Source organism: Labrus mixtus, chromosome 23 (assembly GCF_963584025.1).
Source record: "Labrus mixtus chromosome 23, fLabMix1.1, whole genome shotgun sequence".
In the NCBI taxonomy this organism is placed as follows: Eukaryota; Metazoa; Chordata; class Actinopteri; order Labriformes; family Labridae; genus Labrus; species Labrus mixtus.
In genome coordinates this window covers 14971966-14990069 of record NC_083634.1, presented here as the reverse complement: position 1 = coordinate 14990069, position 18104 = coordinate 14971966, and the positions used below count along the sequence as shown (strand labels likewise).

General features: G+C 41.9%; 2 protein-coding genes across 2 annotated transcripts; both read left to right on the top strand.

Moving 5' to 3' along the window:
• The first annotated feature begins 320 nt into the window (after window positions 1-320).
• lrp10 (low density lipoprotein receptor-related protein 10) lies at window positions 321-11467 on the top strand. Its single transcript, XM_061032047.1, has 10 exons — window positions 321-474; window positions 2373-2540; window positions 2744-2776; window positions 3122-3266; window positions 3720-3913; window positions 4422-5011; window positions 5113-5549; window positions 6311-6505; window positions 7053-7182; window positions 8703-11467. Exons 2-10 carry the CDS (start codon window positions 2492-2494, stop codon window positions 9348-9350), a joined length of 2421 nt encoding a protein of 806 aa, XP_060888030.1. The 5' UTR covers window positions 321-474; window positions 2373-2491; the 3' UTR covers window positions 9351-11467.
• Window positions 11468-11536: 69 nt separating this feature from the next.
• Window positions 11537-18054, top strand: LOC132958972 (ciliated left-right organizer metallopeptidase). The gene is made up of 16 exons (XM_061032048.1): window positions 11537-11675; window positions 11791-11880; window positions 13045-13390; window positions 13536-13629; window positions 13830-13881; window positions 13969-14118; window positions 14716-14841; window positions 14924-15008; window positions 15708-15856; window positions 15969-16152; window positions 16279-16348; window positions 16473-16569; window positions 16719-16826; window positions 16941-17078; window positions 17358-17467; window positions 17557-18054. The coding sequence occupies exons 3-16, from the start codon at window positions 13063-13065 to the stop codon at window positions 17735-17737; spliced, it is 1872 nt and encodes a 623-aa protein (XP_060888031.1). The 5' UTR covers window positions 11537-11675; window positions 11791-11880; window positions 13045-13062; the 3' UTR covers window positions 17738-18054.
• Window positions 18055-18104: the final 50 nt, after the last annotated feature.

Here is an 18104-nt window from a genome sequence, read left to right as displayed (position 1 = left end):
ACAACATTGAGTCATCCTAAATTAGTCATTTTGTATTATTAGAAAATACTTGCTGATGATTATAATACCTAAGTGGAAGAAATGAAGATACAGGCACAGTTCTTATGAAAATGTAGTAACAAATTGATGTTTTTCATGCTGCTCATGAGCTTCATACCTGCCATGGTTTTGTGAATTAGCTGATTTTTGTGCGAAGCCACACTGACACCTTGTGTTTAAAGTGAAACATTTCAACCTATCTTCTTTTCTTTCTGAAATTATCCTCCACGTATGAACATACTAAGATGTATATTTTGCGTAGTGATCCGAATAACGCTCCTAATCAGTGATAATTACAAAGTGTATTTGAAATAAAGAGAAATTAAGAGTTTTATGAATGGGGGATGGAAGTTAAGCCCCGCCCCCTTTTCAGCATGAGCCAATAACACGCGGAAGTGGGTCTAAACTTGTCAACAAGAAAGGCCGACTGACATGGTAACGTATTTGCCTTCCTGCTCTTTTTTTATACGGTTTTCTCATGGCGTTATCGCTTCTACCCCACATGTTGTGACCTCTTTTTGTCTTGAAACCCTCCATGTGGGGTTGTGAGACATTTTCTTGCGATGTCGACTCCCGAAAAAACGCGTTTTTTGTTACGAAGACAGAAGTCAGGATGTTAGCGTTAGCAGCTAGCTCGCTTGTGACTGAGGAGGGCAAGCAGCTGCTCCCTCCTTCTCCCCCCGAAACCAAACTGTCTCGTAGTGTTATCTTAACTTAATTAAGTCTGAGTACACCACTCTGGAGATTTTACTTTACTGTGGATAGCAGAAAGACTTTAAAAGTATGTGTTTCGGTTTCGGCGGTGGGTTAATCACGGAAATGTTAGCCTCTCTGACGTCATGGTTGAGAGGATTAGAGGCAGGAAGTGTGTGTGTGTGTGTTCGTGTTCGTGTTCGTGTTCTTTGGTGGGGGGGGGGGGTCAGGATCAAAATAACATCAATACAATCCCTTGTATTGTGTTACAGGGAGGAAATATAACAATAGAGGTTTCATAATGTTTACATCTGATCCTACTTTCATTATGTTTTTGGTGCCAGGCAATTTCCCCCTTTTAATGCAAGCAGTCATATACTATTAATAACTCTAATAATTGTGTTTAAAGTGTGAATACCAGGCTGGATAAACTATAAATGACTTACATTGAGTACCACAGAAATATGAAGTTATCAGGAATGAAGTTTACTTTTTCTTTAAATTTTATTTACCGTTTTGTACCTTTTTGCACAATTTAGAATTTATTACTGTAAATCTTATTTTTACCTCATTTTATTTTATCTATTTTCACCTTATTTTGGTTGTATTGCACCGTGGGACGGAGACAAACGCAATTTCGATTCCACTGTATGTCTGGCATATTTTGAAATTGACAATAAAGTTGACTTTGACTTTGAAGTTAATCTGTTGAGTTAAGATGGAAAAAGATACATAACGTTACACTAATGTCTGACTCCAGGTATTTAAAAAAAATGATCGATACTCGTCGTTACTACTGAGTAATGACTTGTAAGTATTCTGTTACACATTTCTGTACAATATCTAGGTGTAGATTTGTATTTGTCACATGCTCATATAGATGTGCAGTGAAATGTAAAGACTGTTCCGCAAGGCCGTGCAATAACACTCGAATTACTAATACACATATATGCAGTAAAATAGAAATATAATGTAAAATTAAAAAAAGAAATATTTGAATATACAAAATATAGAATAATGTAAACAGTGTAAAGTGTCCAGGGTGTCAAAGTGCAGATTGGAGTGTGTGGTGTGTGTGCATCATGTAATCAGAGTTCTGTTTTGTTTAGTTCTGTTTATGTTTTTAACTGAGGAGAGTGGAGTTAACAGTCCGGACAGCCTGAGGAAAGAAGCTCTTCCTGAGTCTTTCTGTGTTCGCCATTGATGTGTCAAAGGCGCCTGTCAGAGGGCAGCCACGTGAACAGTCCGTTACCTGGGTGGTGGTGGGGCTCACTCATGATCCTGTTTGCCCTGGCTGTGCTCCTCCTTGTGAATATAGATGATGAAACTTGCCTGTCACACGTTTCCACAGGCAGCGTTAACTTTCTTCCAACTTTTGTCAAACAGAAGTTGGAAAAACCCAGAAAAGAAAAATAACGACAAGCTGGCAAACATTTGTCGATGACATTTAACGATTGATGAATGATGTGTGCAACAGTTGGCAACAGGTTTTTATCGCATTAAAGTCATCGATCTAATGTTTTAGCCCTAATCATGACGTGATGATAGTGTGTGTTTTTGTTGTCAGAGATGCGGAGTGTGTACATTATGAAGCCAAAAGCACGAGGTCTAATTCTTCCTCTTCTCTGTTCACTCTGCAGGGGAAGTCTTCCTGAAACAAAGTCTCCAAAAATGGCACTTTTGACTTTTTTTTAAAAACCCTTTTAAGCCCTCAGTTTTAACATCATTTCCAGCATCTCAGAGGGGAAGCATTTCCACGATGACATTCACTTACAACTTTTGTGCCCTCCTAGCTTTCACCATAACAGGTGAGTGAACATGTACAGATTGGTGATATACGTATTAAACGTTTGTTTGTGTGTCTATGTAAGGCGCCTGCTTTGAGTGCTTATCAAGCAAAGGTTGTGTTTGCACTGCTCGTGTCGTACATCGTTTACGAGCTCTGTCCCTGTGGTGACGATTGATGACACACCTGCCTGACTCGCTGTGTTTGTGCTTATTTCATCCTCAGCGTGCAGCCGTCTTGAGCCTGCCCTCGGCTCGGGTAAGGACGCACACTTGTCAGCACTTATCTCATGTAACATGTGTGCATAGAGGCTTTTTCAATGTCCCGTTCAAGTTTTATACTTTTCTCTTAACTACAAAACAGCCTGAATAGATCTCTCTTTTCTTGAGTTTAACTCGTTTATGTGCTGCGCTACTTTTTGAAACATTTATATCCAACTATTATGTGATAAATTTAAACTTAATTTCGTTAATGAAATGAAAGTTGAAGTATAAATAGTCCGCCACCTGACATTTTCTCTGGGTTGCGCTCTACACCTAAAGCATGAAAAACAGGATTTCTTTTGCATCAAACCTTCTCTCCTTGGTCTTGTTGTTTCTCCAGCCCGATGTGGGCACTCCCTCCAGGTCTTAGACGGTAAAGTGGGAGAGATCAGGAGCTCAGCTTATCACAGCTGGTCCTACCGCTTTGGCTCGACCTACGACTGCTGGATCATCAAGGGGGTGGAAGGTGAACCTATTGTCTTAAGGTAAACGCACTACTGAAAATAATTCAAATGATTAGGCCCAAACAAGATGCCACCTGGGATAAAACTACTGAATTGATCTTTATATCTTGTAGATGTTATGATCAGAACAGCTGCACAAATTATTGAGAGTATTTACCTCTTAGATAATAATGGGAAACTTAATCTGCTGCTGTTGTCTGTTAAAGATTTAATGTTGTGAATTATATAGGACCCATAACTATTGGATCTAAAAAAAAAATAGATACACTTTTAGAGATTAGTTGAAAAAGACAGGGAGAGGGTTTATTTTATTTTAAACAACAGATCAATCGAGAAACATAAGTAGAAAGCTATCCTGCTTATTGTTTGAGGCATTCTCTTTATATTGGTTATATTGTCTCACATGAGTTTCAGTTGCTGCCTCTTCTGTGGTTTTGTATTTTGGCTGATTGTTTCCTATAAATCCTCTCTCAGTTTCTCTCAGTTCTCGGCTCGCTGTCGGAAGGAATGGGTGACGATAAAATCCTCAGCTGGTGGAGATCCGGTCGTCCTTTGTGGCTCCAAGCTGCCGCAGCCAATGGAGTTCCCAGGGGGAAACATTTCAGTGACGCACCACTTCCTCCCGCATCAGTTCCCTGTATCGTCTTTTCTGTTGAATTACGCCAGAGGTAGGATAGCTTGATGTGATTGTTGTTGTTGTTGTTGTTGTTAATGGAATAAGATATCATTTACAAACTTCAAGTATCAACAGCTGGCAAAAAGAGACGGACAATCTCTATGATGAGTCAAGATAGAAGAACAGAATAAAACCAAATGGAAAACATGTCTTTAACCCACACAAGAAAACAGACAAGTTCAATCCCAGTATTTTAAAAATCTAATTATTTAATATTTTAACTTGAACATTAAAATACACATGCTGTACATCATTCAAGAAACACACATCCTTTTATTTTCACCAACCGAACCTCACTCATTGTCATTTTTTGTGGCATTACAATCCAGGTGTTCTGCATTTTTGTGTTTGAGGTTTATAAAATCACATTTTTTTTAGGAAATAATCTGGTATTCATGTATAAAAATCTTCTATTTGGTTTCTTCCCATTCATCTTGTCTAATGAAAATCTTATATCTTTTCTTATAATCGTTCTTCTTCTCATATCTCTTCACCTCCAGACTCCGGGGAGTGTCCAGTGACATCCTTCGAGTGCCTTGGGGGTCGCTGCCTGCCTCTCTCATGGCGTTGTAACGGTCAGGTGGAGTGTCTCGATGAAGCCGCCGGCCTCGGCACAGATGAGCAGGGCTGTGATTTAGAAGAAGAAGAAGAAGAAGAAACCCCCGAGTCCTTGCTCAAGTTTAGCGGCACACCGGCCGGAGACGTCAGAGCGGAGTCGATCACCGAGCGAAACAACGACAGAGACGCAGCCGAGAAGACGCCCGAGATCGATACAGTCTCTGATCTTTGGGCGCAGCTGAAGGCGCGGGCAGCGGAGGAGGCGCAGTTGGATCGAGAGCAGTCTCAGACTCGCCGGGAGCCGGCCTTTACGCCTGCCCCCATCGAGTGGCCCTGCGGAGGACTCCTGCAGACCTTCTACGGGACCTTCTCTCCTCCAGCCATCCGCGGCCCGGCAATGTTCTGCGTCTGGACTCTGGACCCGCAGGACTCCAGGCCCCTGAGACTGGACCTGCAGCAGCTGGTTTTAGGACCCGGGGATCGACTCACCGTGTTCAACAGAGAACAAGGCAAAGGGGACGTTATTAAAATTGTGAGTGTCTTCTACAGTATATTACCGTTACTTTAAAAAAAAAGCATCCAAACATAGAGAATGTTCTGATAACATATTGTCCCTTTCCTGTGTTTTGACAGATCACCAGCGCCTCCAATTACAAATCAGTCCAGGTTGAATCCCACACCGGCCGGCTCTCCATGACCTACAAGACTCTTCCAGGCTCGGAGGGCAGCGGCTTCAACGCCACCTTCCACGTCGGGACCTACTGCCCCCCCTGGGAGGGCCGCTGTGGGGGAGCCGCTGGAGGTTGCTTCACCCAGGAGCAACGCTGCGACGGGAAGTGGGACTGTCCCGAGACGGGGAAGGACGAGGAGGGGTGCAGGGGCTGCAACCTGAATCAGTTCGCCTGCGGGATGGCGGGGCAGAGAGCGGTGTCGTCCAGCCATTATGCGGGCAGGCCGGTTTGTTACCCGGTCTCGGAGCGATGCAACTACCAGCTGTATTGTGCCGACGGCAGCGACGAGAGGGACTGCACCGTTTGCCAGCCGGGGACCTTTCATTGTGACAGCGACAGGTCAGTACGCGGGAGAGATTTAGTCTGAAAACTTGCAGAGTGGAACACTGTTGGGTCAGAAAATTCACAACTATTCTCCTGAATGAGTTGAAGTTGAACGTCAGTCTTTCTTCTCGACCTCTGGAACAGAAGTTGACAAAATAAATCAACCTCAAAAGTACATTTCAAATCTGTTTATCATCAGCACACCGAGTTGTGTTGGAGCTCTAGATGTTCAATCTTTACTTCTCAGCACCGCTTTTATTTTTGGTTATTTTCGATTCAACTTTCCAGGTTGATGTTTAAGGCTTCTTTCTGACTTTGTGAGCAGCGCCCGCCTTTGTGAACCTTTTTTAGTTCGTAACTGCCCAGCTGCTGTTGTTTTTGTTTCTTTACAAACTGTTCTGTTAAATGAGTCGTCTTTGTTGTCAGGTCAGTCATGAGGGAGTGATTTGTCTGTAACAGAAGGGTGTGAGTCAGAGGGTGTGTCCGTCTGAGAATGGATTGATTGAAGTCAACATGTGACCAAAACTCGAGTCGGTGTAGTTTTTTGTGGGTAAACTGTTGAGCTGCATTTTTTTAATATGCATTATTTTGTTTATTTTTTTTAACCTCAAATAATCTGCAAGTTAACATACGCCAAATCATGCACAGTAATCTGGTTTTTGTGGTTTTAATAACATGACTTCATAGCAGCCCCTCAGTATGCAGCTCCACTCCTGTTTTTTTTTTTTTTTTTGCGCCCATTCTGACACACAAATGGTCCTTTGTCCCGTCTACAGGTGTGTGTTTGAGAGCTGGCGCTGTGACGGGCAGGTGGACTGTAAGGACGGAACGGACGAGCTCAACTGCACCGTCATCCTGCCCCGCAAGGTCATCACCGCGGCAACAGTGGGCAGCTTAGTCTGCGGGCTTCTGCTTGTTATCGCCATGGGCTGCACCTGTAAATTGTACTCGCTCAGGACCAGAGAATACAGGTAAACGTTTAGTGTTTCGTATACTGGAGTATTTATCTGAATATCTGCTTTCCAGACACTTTTCTCCTTCTAAAGGCTGCTTCTTGTGCCGTAACCAGATTCTGTTCTATAAATTTGAAAGAGTGAGTCACCAGTTTGTGTTCCTCGCTTCAAGCCTCGGCTCTGCCAGACATCGGCTTTCAAACACAAAGCAGAGCCTCTCACCACACAGCCAGAACGCTGCTCTCTCTGCTTTTTAGAAGAGGAACAAAAAGTATCAGATCGTTCTTGTTGTTAAGTGTGAGCAACCCACGTACAATTTGTCTCGGCCAAACACGATTATTTCATGTGTACTACAAGAAGAAGAGAAACCTTTTTTATGAAGTGCAAACTTAAAAACAAAAGCAACACATGGAGTGAGTTGTTGGTGGTAATGTTCTTTAAAAATGAAGCTATAAAAGTTGTTTAAATGAAAACTTAAATGATGAAAGCTTCACAGCATAAATCCAAATTTCCCTCCCGAGTGTGATGATTCAGCTCTGTATGTTTTTTTTTTTCGTCCTTACAGCTTGTTCGCTCCAATTAGCCGCCAAGAAGCGGAACTCATTCAACAGCAGGCCCCGCCCTCCTACGGTCAGCTGATCGCCCAGGGCATCATCCCCCCTGTGGAGGACTTCCCCACAGAAAACCCCAACGAGGTGAGAGAATAGAGCGCCGCAGGAAGTAGAACCAGTCTGCATGCAGTCTACATGGCGTTATTTTTCACAATTTCATAGAGCAGATCAAAAGATGATTAAAGGCAATTTAAGCTGATGCATCTAGAGTTTCAGACACGGTCTTTAGTGGAGTTACTTAAAATGATTACCGAGTGGGGGTACCGGTAGCCTAGTAGTTAGTGTGTGCACCCCATGTGCAGAGGCTGTGGTCCTCCAGGTGGGCAGCCGAGGCTCGAATCCATCCTGTGGCTCCGTTCCTGCATGTAATTCCACCCTCTCTCTTTCTCCAACATTTCTATCCACTGCTCTGTCTCTGGAAAAAAAAAGCATAAAAATACTTTTTTTATGACAATTTAAAAAAAGGGTACATTAGAAGAGCTTGAATTAAAAAAAATATTTAAAAGTACTGTCAACCCAAATACCTCCATCTTTTTTTTTTTTAAAGAACAGAGAAAAAGTATTTCAAGGAAAAACTGGAGAAAATCTGAAACGGAGCTGCAACAATTTGTTGATCTACAGCAAACTAGTTCACAGCTATTTAAAAAAATGAATTGTGAAAAGTAAGGATCTGTTGATGTTCTTTGTTTTTAGTTTTTGTAAGTGAAAAGAGAATTGTTTTTTACATTTATGACTGAACTATTAACAGTTTCAACATGTTTGATTTAGTTGACATTTAAAGCAGAAGGGGTCTCACTGCTGATCTGCTCATTCCTTGACTTTTTAAGAGTGCACATTAATCTACTGTAGCCCTTGTTTTATCTACAAGTCTTTAACTCACGTGCTTCCCTTCAGAAGCCTCATTAATCCCCAGCAGGCTGTGTGGGCTGCAGAGGGAAGAGAATTAAGACGGCGCTAATGTGCTGCGACTGTGCCGGTTCACACTAAGGTGCTTTATAACTTGTGGGGGAGGGCCACATGAGGTAACGGAGGCGGAGGGATTAAGTGTTTGCCAAATCCCATCATACGGAAACGACTGAGTTTGAAAAGCTACAAACTTGTTCACTGGACTTTGATCCAGACTTGTTTGGTATTTATAATAATTTTAACAACTGCTGGGGATCTCACGAGCAAGCAGCAACTTCTGGAGTGGAAAATGCAGCTACTGCAGAAAACTGTTGTTCCTTATGCGTCCACTAGAGGCTTACCCCAAAAACAGATCTCATGTTAAAATATGATGTTTTGTTCTCATCAGCTCATCTCTCTATTCATGACAGCTGGGAAGAGGGGGGTTATAACTTCATAACTTACATTTAGGTTAAGAGTTCTGCAGGCATTTACATAATCAGGGGTGTGGTGTGGCACGTCTGTTGTAGTTGTTTGGTTTAAGGCCTGCCTCAGCTCCACCTCTTTATCTGTAGCGAGATATGGAGACTGCCATTGTTGGGCTTCATAATGCCTCTTCAGAAACCAGTGAGTGACATCACTGAGACTAAGTCCGTGTTTATATGAAGGCTACGTTCCCAAGCGGGTTGTTTAACTTGATTTTCCGCTCTCCGTTTCAGACCTCGTCTCTTTCTCTGAGGGGAATTCTCCAGCTCCTTCGCCAGGACGCCGCTAACTCACCACACCGCAGACGCCGGCCTCGATTCGTCCGCCGGGCCGTCCGCCGCATGAGGAGGTGGGGTCTAATCCCCAGACCTCCCTCCAGGCCGAGCCAGGCGTCCAGCTCTAGCCAGCAGCAGTCGGACTCCGCTCCATCTGGACAGGAACCGGCTCACTCCACCCCCACCGGCTCCTCTTCGGCGGTGGAGGCGGTCAACCAGCCGGTGCCTCAGAAACTCGGCCTGCTGGTTCAGACGGAGCAGCAGCAGCAGCAGCAGCAGCAACAACAACAACAGGATGCGCCGGCGCTTCTGCTCCAGCCTCCAGCTGCTTCCCCACCTCCTCCACCGTATGCTCCCCCGGCTCCACCCTCGGCCACTCCTCCCGTCCCGCCGAGCAGCCCCTCTCTGGCCTCCATCTTCCACACCCTGGGGCTGAGCATCTCCCTTTTCAGAGCCTCGCCCTCCTCCCACTCCTCGTCCTCCAGCAACTCCATGCCCCTCTCTGCCTCCCCCTCCTTCTCCTCGTCCTCGTCAGACGACGAGGTGCTGCTCATCCCTCTGTCCGAAGACACCAATTCAGAGGACGATGTGCCCATGCTCACCTGAACGACTCCCAGTGACCCCCGCCCAACACCCCTCCTTTGACATCTTCACTCACCGATTATAATTGACCATATTTATATGGCGTCCATTTTCCTCTGCTGTCAAAGGCTGGGCAGGAAGTTCAACATGCTGTTAGGTCACAAGTTGTAGAAACGCAGGAAATAAAACAAAAAATATAAAACAATCGCTAGAAATATTTAGAGAATCATTGGCTGTACTACAAATTAAAATAACATCCGATCACCAGCGAGCTACCATCAGACAACAGCTAACATTAGCGTTGAGTCACTCCTTCCTTATATTACTGTTAGCTAAGATGTAACTGAATGCTAATTAAACGTTTTGACCGCTGTCCTAAGATGTGATGGGAAAAGCAAAACTGACCATCTGTAATGTTAGCAGTCATCCACTTCCTACCTTACTTTACCTTTTGACGAGGAAGCGTATGCTAACGTCACCTTTTAGGCGCATGTCACCAACGGCAACACTAGCAGGGAGCGCTAACATGTGCTGTTGTCTGACTGAAGCTTTTTGGTCTCCTGAAAGTCCTTTTTATGGCTTGTTCATCATTTATTATAATTTTAAATGTAACGTTAGCCTTCAGCCATTTCTAAGCTAGCTAAGTCTGTGTATGCATTTCCTGTTTTATTTTTTTAACTCTTTTTTTAAATGGTCATTTTAGTTTTTAAGCTATTTTTAAGCTAACATTTAATTGGAAGTTGCTGAATGCTAACGTTATCTTATAAAGGTAAACAGCAGGCTAATGCGGATGTTTTGTCAGGTTTCCTACACTTACATGCCTCACGACGTCGGATCTCAGCAGAAAGCCAAAACAGCATGGGCGCCTCCCGCCCTGAGCGTGATGTCACAGGAAAATGGCGGCCGTGTGGATGCGGTCGATTTGAACCCCAGTCTTTTCCACGTTTGTTTGAACTTGCGCACAGGAGTGGCCCACAGCGAGACTCGCCCGCACTGTGCAAGTCTGGTGCCTTTTTTTGAAATTGATTTGTTGACCTATGGAATCAAGTATTTGACTTTTTTTTTTTTTTTTCTTTTTAAAGAGAGATCACGTTGAGAAAGTTTTTAGACGAAAAGCATGGCTGACCTGACGTACGTTTTGAGCGTTGGATGTGCACTTAATTACCGCTAGGCTGCACATTGAAGGTAAACTTTTGCACAGAGGAATCTTCCCTATCCTGAAACGGAGGCAGGCTGCTGTCAGATTGAATGATCCGAGTTTTTTTAATTTTTTTTTATTTCAGAGAATATGATGGAGAATATTGTGTTTTGTATGACTGCATCTGTGTGAATGCATATGCGTTTGAGTCTTGCGTCGACAGTGGAGTATGTTTGTAGACGTGGACTGTCTCCGCGTACTTCAGCCACCCGCATCCGGTCACATGTTTTATCGCCGATTATTACATCAAAATGAATCATTTCCCCGATTTAAGTGCCTTTTTTGAGGAGATTTGGTTGAGCCCTGATACCCACACTGCACACACCGGAAAAACACACAGAGGCACGTTTTCTCACATCACAGCACGCATTGACACAACAGAGGCTTTACTATAACAAAAACGAAATGCATGTCTACTCTGCAATAACTCTTTGGGACGCATACACACTGATGTACCTTTCCCAAGTGAATGTATGTAATCTACAAAAAAGACAATGTGTCAAAAAGACAATCTGGTGCCTGGTTATAGGTTGTGTGTGTGTGTGTGTGTGTGTGTGTTTGTAGTGTGTACAGGAAGATGAGGCGCCCGAGTGATTAAAGAGGGCCCTGATTTCACAAAATAACCTCAACTTGAATCTTCAACCCTTGAGGGGAATCGATCACATTCTGTCATATTCTGACACGACAGATTCATGGTGTGCCATGTGGACAATTGATGATGTTTTTATTTCAAGTTAATTCTCTTCTTTTAAGTTCCGTTTTACTTTGCTGAATGTATTTGGGTCGACAGTGATTAGCCAGACGTTTTGAATCACCAATGTTTCGAGGTAATAAAGAGAGAAAGTGATTTTACGGTTCATTAGGGTCAACTTCACTGTAAATAAGTTTAAAAAAAAAAAAAAAAAAAAAAAATGTGGCTGAGATTAAACAATTTGCACTTTTACGTGATGGGTGTGGTGTGTTAATGACGTCTGACACTCAGTGTATTGTGCTTTGTATTCGAAACAACCATTGAGATTCACAGCCTCCTCAAAGAGCTCCTGAGAAGAGGTGGAAGAAAAGCAGGACGGGCGGTCACATTTACAGGATGAACTGAGCCGATATGTTGAAGAGTGAGACTACATGCATGGACGGAGGCATTCACTTGAAAGGTCATTATTTAAGGATATATTTTGTATTTGTTTGTTAAAGCTGCAGGAAAAGACTATTGGAATTAAAATGTTCTTACTGTAATTCTAAGTCTAACAGCTGCTCTCGTCGCCACAGCAAAGCCATTCGAATTGGAGCCCAAAGGGAAAAAAGGCCTTGAAGTAGCATTTTACATCAGTAATAATTAGTTTCAGACTTCCTGCTAAGGTAAGCAAAATTATACATGTTTTTGAATTTGAAATCAGTGGTCTGCTTCTGTTACTCAGAAAGGAAATCTGTATTTCACGAGATTATCAGTTTGGGTTCTCTTTATGTCCATATTTAGTTTTTTTTCTTCTTTTTTTCATGCTACCAGGAGTATAGTTGTAGTAGGGAAATGTGAATTAATTATTTAATTAATTTTGTCTGCTCTTAAAAAAACATACATCTAAACATATTAAACTCAGAACGTATGTTTTAACTTGGGCTGGGCGATTAATCCATTTTATGAATGAAACAGGTTTGTGGGAAAATCTAAATCCCCCCCCCCTTTGGTTTCCTGTAGTTCACATCCTCTCCCCTCGTCTACTGTCAACAGAGTGGCTGGGTTGCCCCCGGTAACCAGCTGCATAAGTTGCGCTGCCTCATCTGTACTTTTGCTGTACCCTGAAACTGCACTTCTAAAGACAAGTTTACAGCTTGCTTTAAACTTTAACCCCTCAAGACAAATTCAGGCTGCTTTATTCATCCTTGAAGGGAAATTCAATCAGCTTTTGTTGTAATGTATTGATAACATCAAAGCAACCTAAATTCATAAATTGGGTTTGGAGTGAAAAATCTCAGATTTTATTCTTAGGCCATACTGCCCAGTCCTAGTTTAAACTGGAGAATATAACTTATTTAAGGCTGTTACAACCTTCCCAGTCCTTGAAAAATACCTGTGTTCTCCACATTTAGAATCAGAATCAGAATCTGGGTTTATTGCCAAGTACATTTACACATACAAGGAATTTGACTTGGTGTATTGGTGCTAAACAATTAACAGGGAAATCTAATAACTACAATAGGCTAATTTAATTTAAAAAAAACATACTTAAAACAGAGTACTAATAATCCAATTTACTGTAATCATAAAAACACCTGTAAGGGTAAGCGGTTATCCTTAATTTAGCATCATTTCATATCATTCACTGTATTAACCTGAACCCCCCCAACGGCTGCTGATGAGTTTAAGTGTCACCATCACAGTTTAGTTTGATCCACTACAGTCAGGACTAAACCTCTCTCTTTGTGCAAACATATCCTACGGCTGCACCAAAAAGTCCAACAACTAATAAAGCATCCACCCTGAAATAGGTTCCAACTATTATCATGGTTTCACCTTCATCCCAGAGACTCTGGGTGGGGGAGATGCTGGTTTTGGTGGTGTTGGTGGTGTTGGAGCTAACTGGGGTTCAGCCGAAGTGCATCTTTGATGAGGTTCAGGCCCAGGTAACAATGGTCCAAGCTGCAGCCAACGAGCCTGGACTACTTCAACCCACAGACCGTACAGGACAGAGGGCATCACCCCTGAGGAAGAGCCTGAAGGGGAAAGCCCCGCCTACTGCTTCCTCCCCCCAGCCAATCAGGATCCGGACCTGGATTGCAAAAGAGAGCAACAACCTATCAGAGGCTGAGAAGAAGAGGATGGAGGCAGCGGTAGAGCAGGCTGTGAGGACGGTCTCCTCTTTACTGTCAGGTGACAAACAGTCCACACAGTAAATGTTTCTCTGAGCAGGAAGAGCTCCCCCTACTGATCAGTATTCATGCTGGAAAATGCCGCAGGAAAATACGTCAAAACATACACTAACAAGTTCTTTTTATGAATTCTTGACCTTTCATAGTGAACAGAGTTGTCGGTCCGTTGCTGCTCAGCAGAGACGTCAACAAATACTGCAAGTTTCTCTGGAGGAATTCAAGTACTGCCAACTACAACAGGTGTGTACATGGAAAGGCTGTGATTGTGTTTATGCAGATCCTAAAAGTCAAGTTTGCAGTCAAACAACAGTCACACTTTCTCATCTCTTTTGGAAATACAGTAAAGTATTTTATAAATGTATTTGTTCAATCTTATAGTCCTATGTTTACTGTCTATTCATAATTCCATACATGTGGTAAACCTACAATTCGTGCCTCAGGTGTGGTCGAGCCAACAGCAACTACAGAACTGAGACCTGTCTGGATGTGACAGTAGGTATCATTAAAGCATGTAGCTGTTTCTGCTGTTTGTCCCTGAACTACACTTAATGAAATGTGTTTTTCCATCCCTGTCTACAGATCCCAGACGATCATCTTGCTGGATGTGATATTTACATTCATGCTGATTCACCTCACAGGACTGAGGTCCGTCCTGGAGGTGCAGGACTCGCTGACGCGGACTTCCTGCTGTACCTTCACATAAAGTCCACTGACAAGTGCAGAGCAAAGGTACACACACGCTGAAAACTTTGAGATCTATCATATTGATTATGGTAAAACTTTCTTTTTGGTGTATGTTATCAGATTTCAGCTGTTTGATAGGTAAAAGTTTTCATGAGCAATTGTCTTTGATAAAAAAAAAAATCCTGAAAAATTCCTCAGGGTGGCAGCAGAGGACAATAAAAAAATTACAGAAAAGAAAAAAAGAGATTGATTGACTTGTCTTTTTTATTTTCATCAAATCTTTATTAGTCATTACATAGATTTTTTCACCCCCAAAATATTTGTAACAGCATATATTGACATATTCTCCCTTATAAAGTCTTAAAGTTAAAGTTCCTCCAACTAAATAAAAAAAAATCAACAGTAGTTTGGATAATAATTCTCATTGTCACATTATTTCAAAAGGGAATATTTAAGATTTCATTCTGTAATTAAACCTATTTAGATAACAAAGTTGATCTTGCTGAATGATTACTTTTGTCATTGGTAACTTCATACACACTTTCTTATTTTGCAATTGAATCGACAATCATGAAAGATGAAGCTTTCCTTAACTGCTGATGCTTTCATTATACTCATCCTTGCGTCCTTTTGCCCCCTAAGCTTAATATTTTGGCCTACGCTGCTCACTGCCAGACAGATGCACTTGGCCGACCTGTGGCCGGGGTGGTGGTCATCTGCAGGGAAAGACTGAAAGGAGAAACGTTTAGTCACCAGGCAGCTGTACAGGTATTATTGTAAATATGAAAAAAACAAAAATGTTCTAGGTAGTTTGGAATTGTGTTTTAAATCTTGTGTGTTCATGTTACAGACTGTGATCCATGAGCTGTTTCATGTGCTGGGTTTCTCTAAAGAGCTCTTCCACACCTGGCGAGACTGTTCCTCCATGTCTCAAGGTTGTTTTTTTAACACAATTGTTTTATGTGATTATATAATACTTTGAGGTCAGCATGTGAAGTGGGCTTAAAAGTGTGCTGTTTAAGTGCCCTTAAAAACTATTAAGTGCCTTTAAAAGTGTGCTCTTAATAGGGCATTCTGAAGTGGGCACACTTTTAAGGGCACTTAAAGTGTGCACTTCAAAATGTGCGCTATTAAAAATGTCACTTTGAAGAGACCTTAAGTTTAAACTTTGAAGTTCCCTTAATAGTGTGCTCTCTTAAGTACTGTTTAATGTGTTGCAGTAAAGTGCCCTTACAATTGTGCAATTTGAATTTCACGAAAAAGTGTGTACTTTTAATTTTGTTTAAAAGTTCCCTTAAAGTGTGCACTTAAGTGGGAACTCAAAAAATGTATAATAAGAAGTTTGGATTAAGATTGAACTTTTAAGAGCACTTAAAGTGTACACTTTGAAGGGCCCTTAAAAGTGAAAACTTTTAAATATACTTTAAATTGTTAACTTTGACATGTACTTCAAAATGCCCACTTCAATTGATTTACTCAAAATGTGGCACTTTAGGTGTGCACTTTACAGTACACAAAACATTGAAATCTTTAAGTATACTTCAAAGTGTGCTTAGATATGCATGTGACTTCACATGCTTTTGAAAGTGTTTTTAACCCTGGATGAAAAATTGTTCTTGTTATTTATTTTTTAGCTGAGGGTGCCGACTGTTCTCCTCAAGGGAAAGTGACCTACTCTGATGGATCCGGCCACATGAGGATTTACACCCCATCTGTCATCTCAGCCCTGCAGAAGCACCTGAACTCCACTGATCCTGAGCTTGGGGGATGGCTAGAGAACCTTGTACAGAACGGAGCTTCAATTCAAATCCTTTAGCAGAGCTGCAGAACCGCTCCAACTTAACCAGATTTGTCAAGAGGCCTCCCTTATATGATCTTCTACTTTGTTAATGCAGGGTGTACTTCCTGGCAAAGTGTCCTCACACTGGGAGTCCAGGGTCTTTCAGGGCTCCATCATGGCAGCAGAGCTAGCGGACTCATCCTCAGTCCGGATCGACCCGGTAACCTTGGCTGCATTACAGGACACGGGCTGGTACAATGTAGACGTGAGCAGGGCACAGAGTCTGGTGTGGGGAGACGGTAAGTATAGAAAAAGTGTGTTGATGTTAACTGAAAACGTAGAAATACAACTTAGACATTTTGACACGTGTCTGAAGATTATTTACTGGAAAAACATAAAATATATGATAAATGTTTGATTTGTAGGAGAAGGGGCCATGTTTGGATCCCTGTCAACCTGTCAGAACAAATCCTCACCGTTTTTCTGCTCTGGCAGGTATATGAAGTTATAATTGTTTATCTCTACAACATATAGTCTGGATAGGAATGTAAGCCACTTTTTAATTTTAAATATTACATTTTCAGCACTAAATGTTTGCGTTTTTTTTTCTTCTTCTCAGTGGGTTTGGGTGTCATTACCTTCACCTCCACAAAGGGGAGTGCAAGACCGATCAATACCTGGAGGGATGCAGAGTGTATAAACCCCTCAAAAATGGAGTAAGAACGATTTCCAGCTCTGTAGTTGTAGATTTCAAACGATGTAAAGCAGCTTTGTGGGATCAATTCTATTTTTCATGCCAACGCTTTCAGTCTTTTTTTATGTTCATATGAGCATCACGTTAACCCTCTCCACCTTTTCCCTTCAGAGTGAGTGCTGGAAAAAGGAAAACCCCAGGCGGTCAGCTGAAGAGGACTCGACTGGGGAGATCTTTGGTTTTGACAGCCGATGCTTCTTCTCCAGTCTGACCAGACAGGTGTGTACGTGTGTGCTTTCACGTGCGCATGTGAGTGTATTAATGTGTTTTTATTTCCCTCTCATATTAAGTTGATTATTAAGTCATTTTTTTCTTCACTCGTCTCTTGTTTAGAACCGGAGTCAGTTTCCTTCGTTCATCAGCACAGTGGAGGGCCGCTGTTACAGACACAGGTGTACTGGACCAAACAGGTACCAAATCCACGTGTCAGGCTCTGAGTGGGTGGAGTGTCCAGCAGGTGGAAGCATTCAGGTAACGACATAAAAAAAATACAGAAACAGAAGCTTTTAATTGTTAACAGTTTTAAAGATTGATAATTTACATTTAGACAAGATTTGGTGTGATTGACAAAACAGGTTACTCAAACTGAGTAATTCTCATATTTAAATACCGTGCACCATTAAAAACAGCAGCTGACTTATTGCCTTTGTTAAGTTATAGTATAGTGTTTGTATGTAGTGAAGCATGTCTTGTGTTAAATGTGCAGTCTATTTGTTAATGTAATATCTCTTTCTTTTTTTTTACGGTCAGATTGAAGGATACCAGGGTTCAGTTTCCTGTCCTGACAGGAGGTTGTGTCTGTACTCTGACATCACTCCTCCTTCAGACGCCGTCGATACATTTCCTGCTTCCGTCACCAGGTGATTGTGATTCTAAACAAGCAACAACACTCGCACTTTCTATCAACTTTTAGCTCGTCCTAACTTCACTGTATTTCTTTTTTGGTCAGAGATCCATATGGGACTTTAACTTCAGCCCAGACCTGGACCTCTTTGTCCTTCGGTGTCAAAACATCTCTAGGCATCACTGCTGCCGTGTGTCTCCTGGCTGCAGTCTTGGTGTCTTACAGAAAATGTTGCTCCTGCAGGATCAGGATCCACACCAGCACAGATGAACACAGTAATCTGTAGGAAACACAGCCTCTAAAACCGGCTTTATAAACTTTAATTGTTCTATAATTTTGTTTGTCTCTTCTCAGTAATTTATCTGAAGGCTGTGTTGTAATTGTAAGAGTTATTCAGTCAGAGAAAAAAATTCCTTTTTATTACAATTTTTATTGAACAGAGTAATGTGAAAATCATAAAGATAATCTGTTGTGATCAAACGCAGCTCAAAAATATCAATCAGCTGGTTTCTCAACCTACATACATTATATTGATCAGAAATGATACCAAAAAAACATAATGAGGAAACATGGCCAAACCAAAAACACAGTATATTTATAAAAAAATATTACAAGAAGTAGTAATCCCTGAGTTATAAACTGTCATTGTGTAA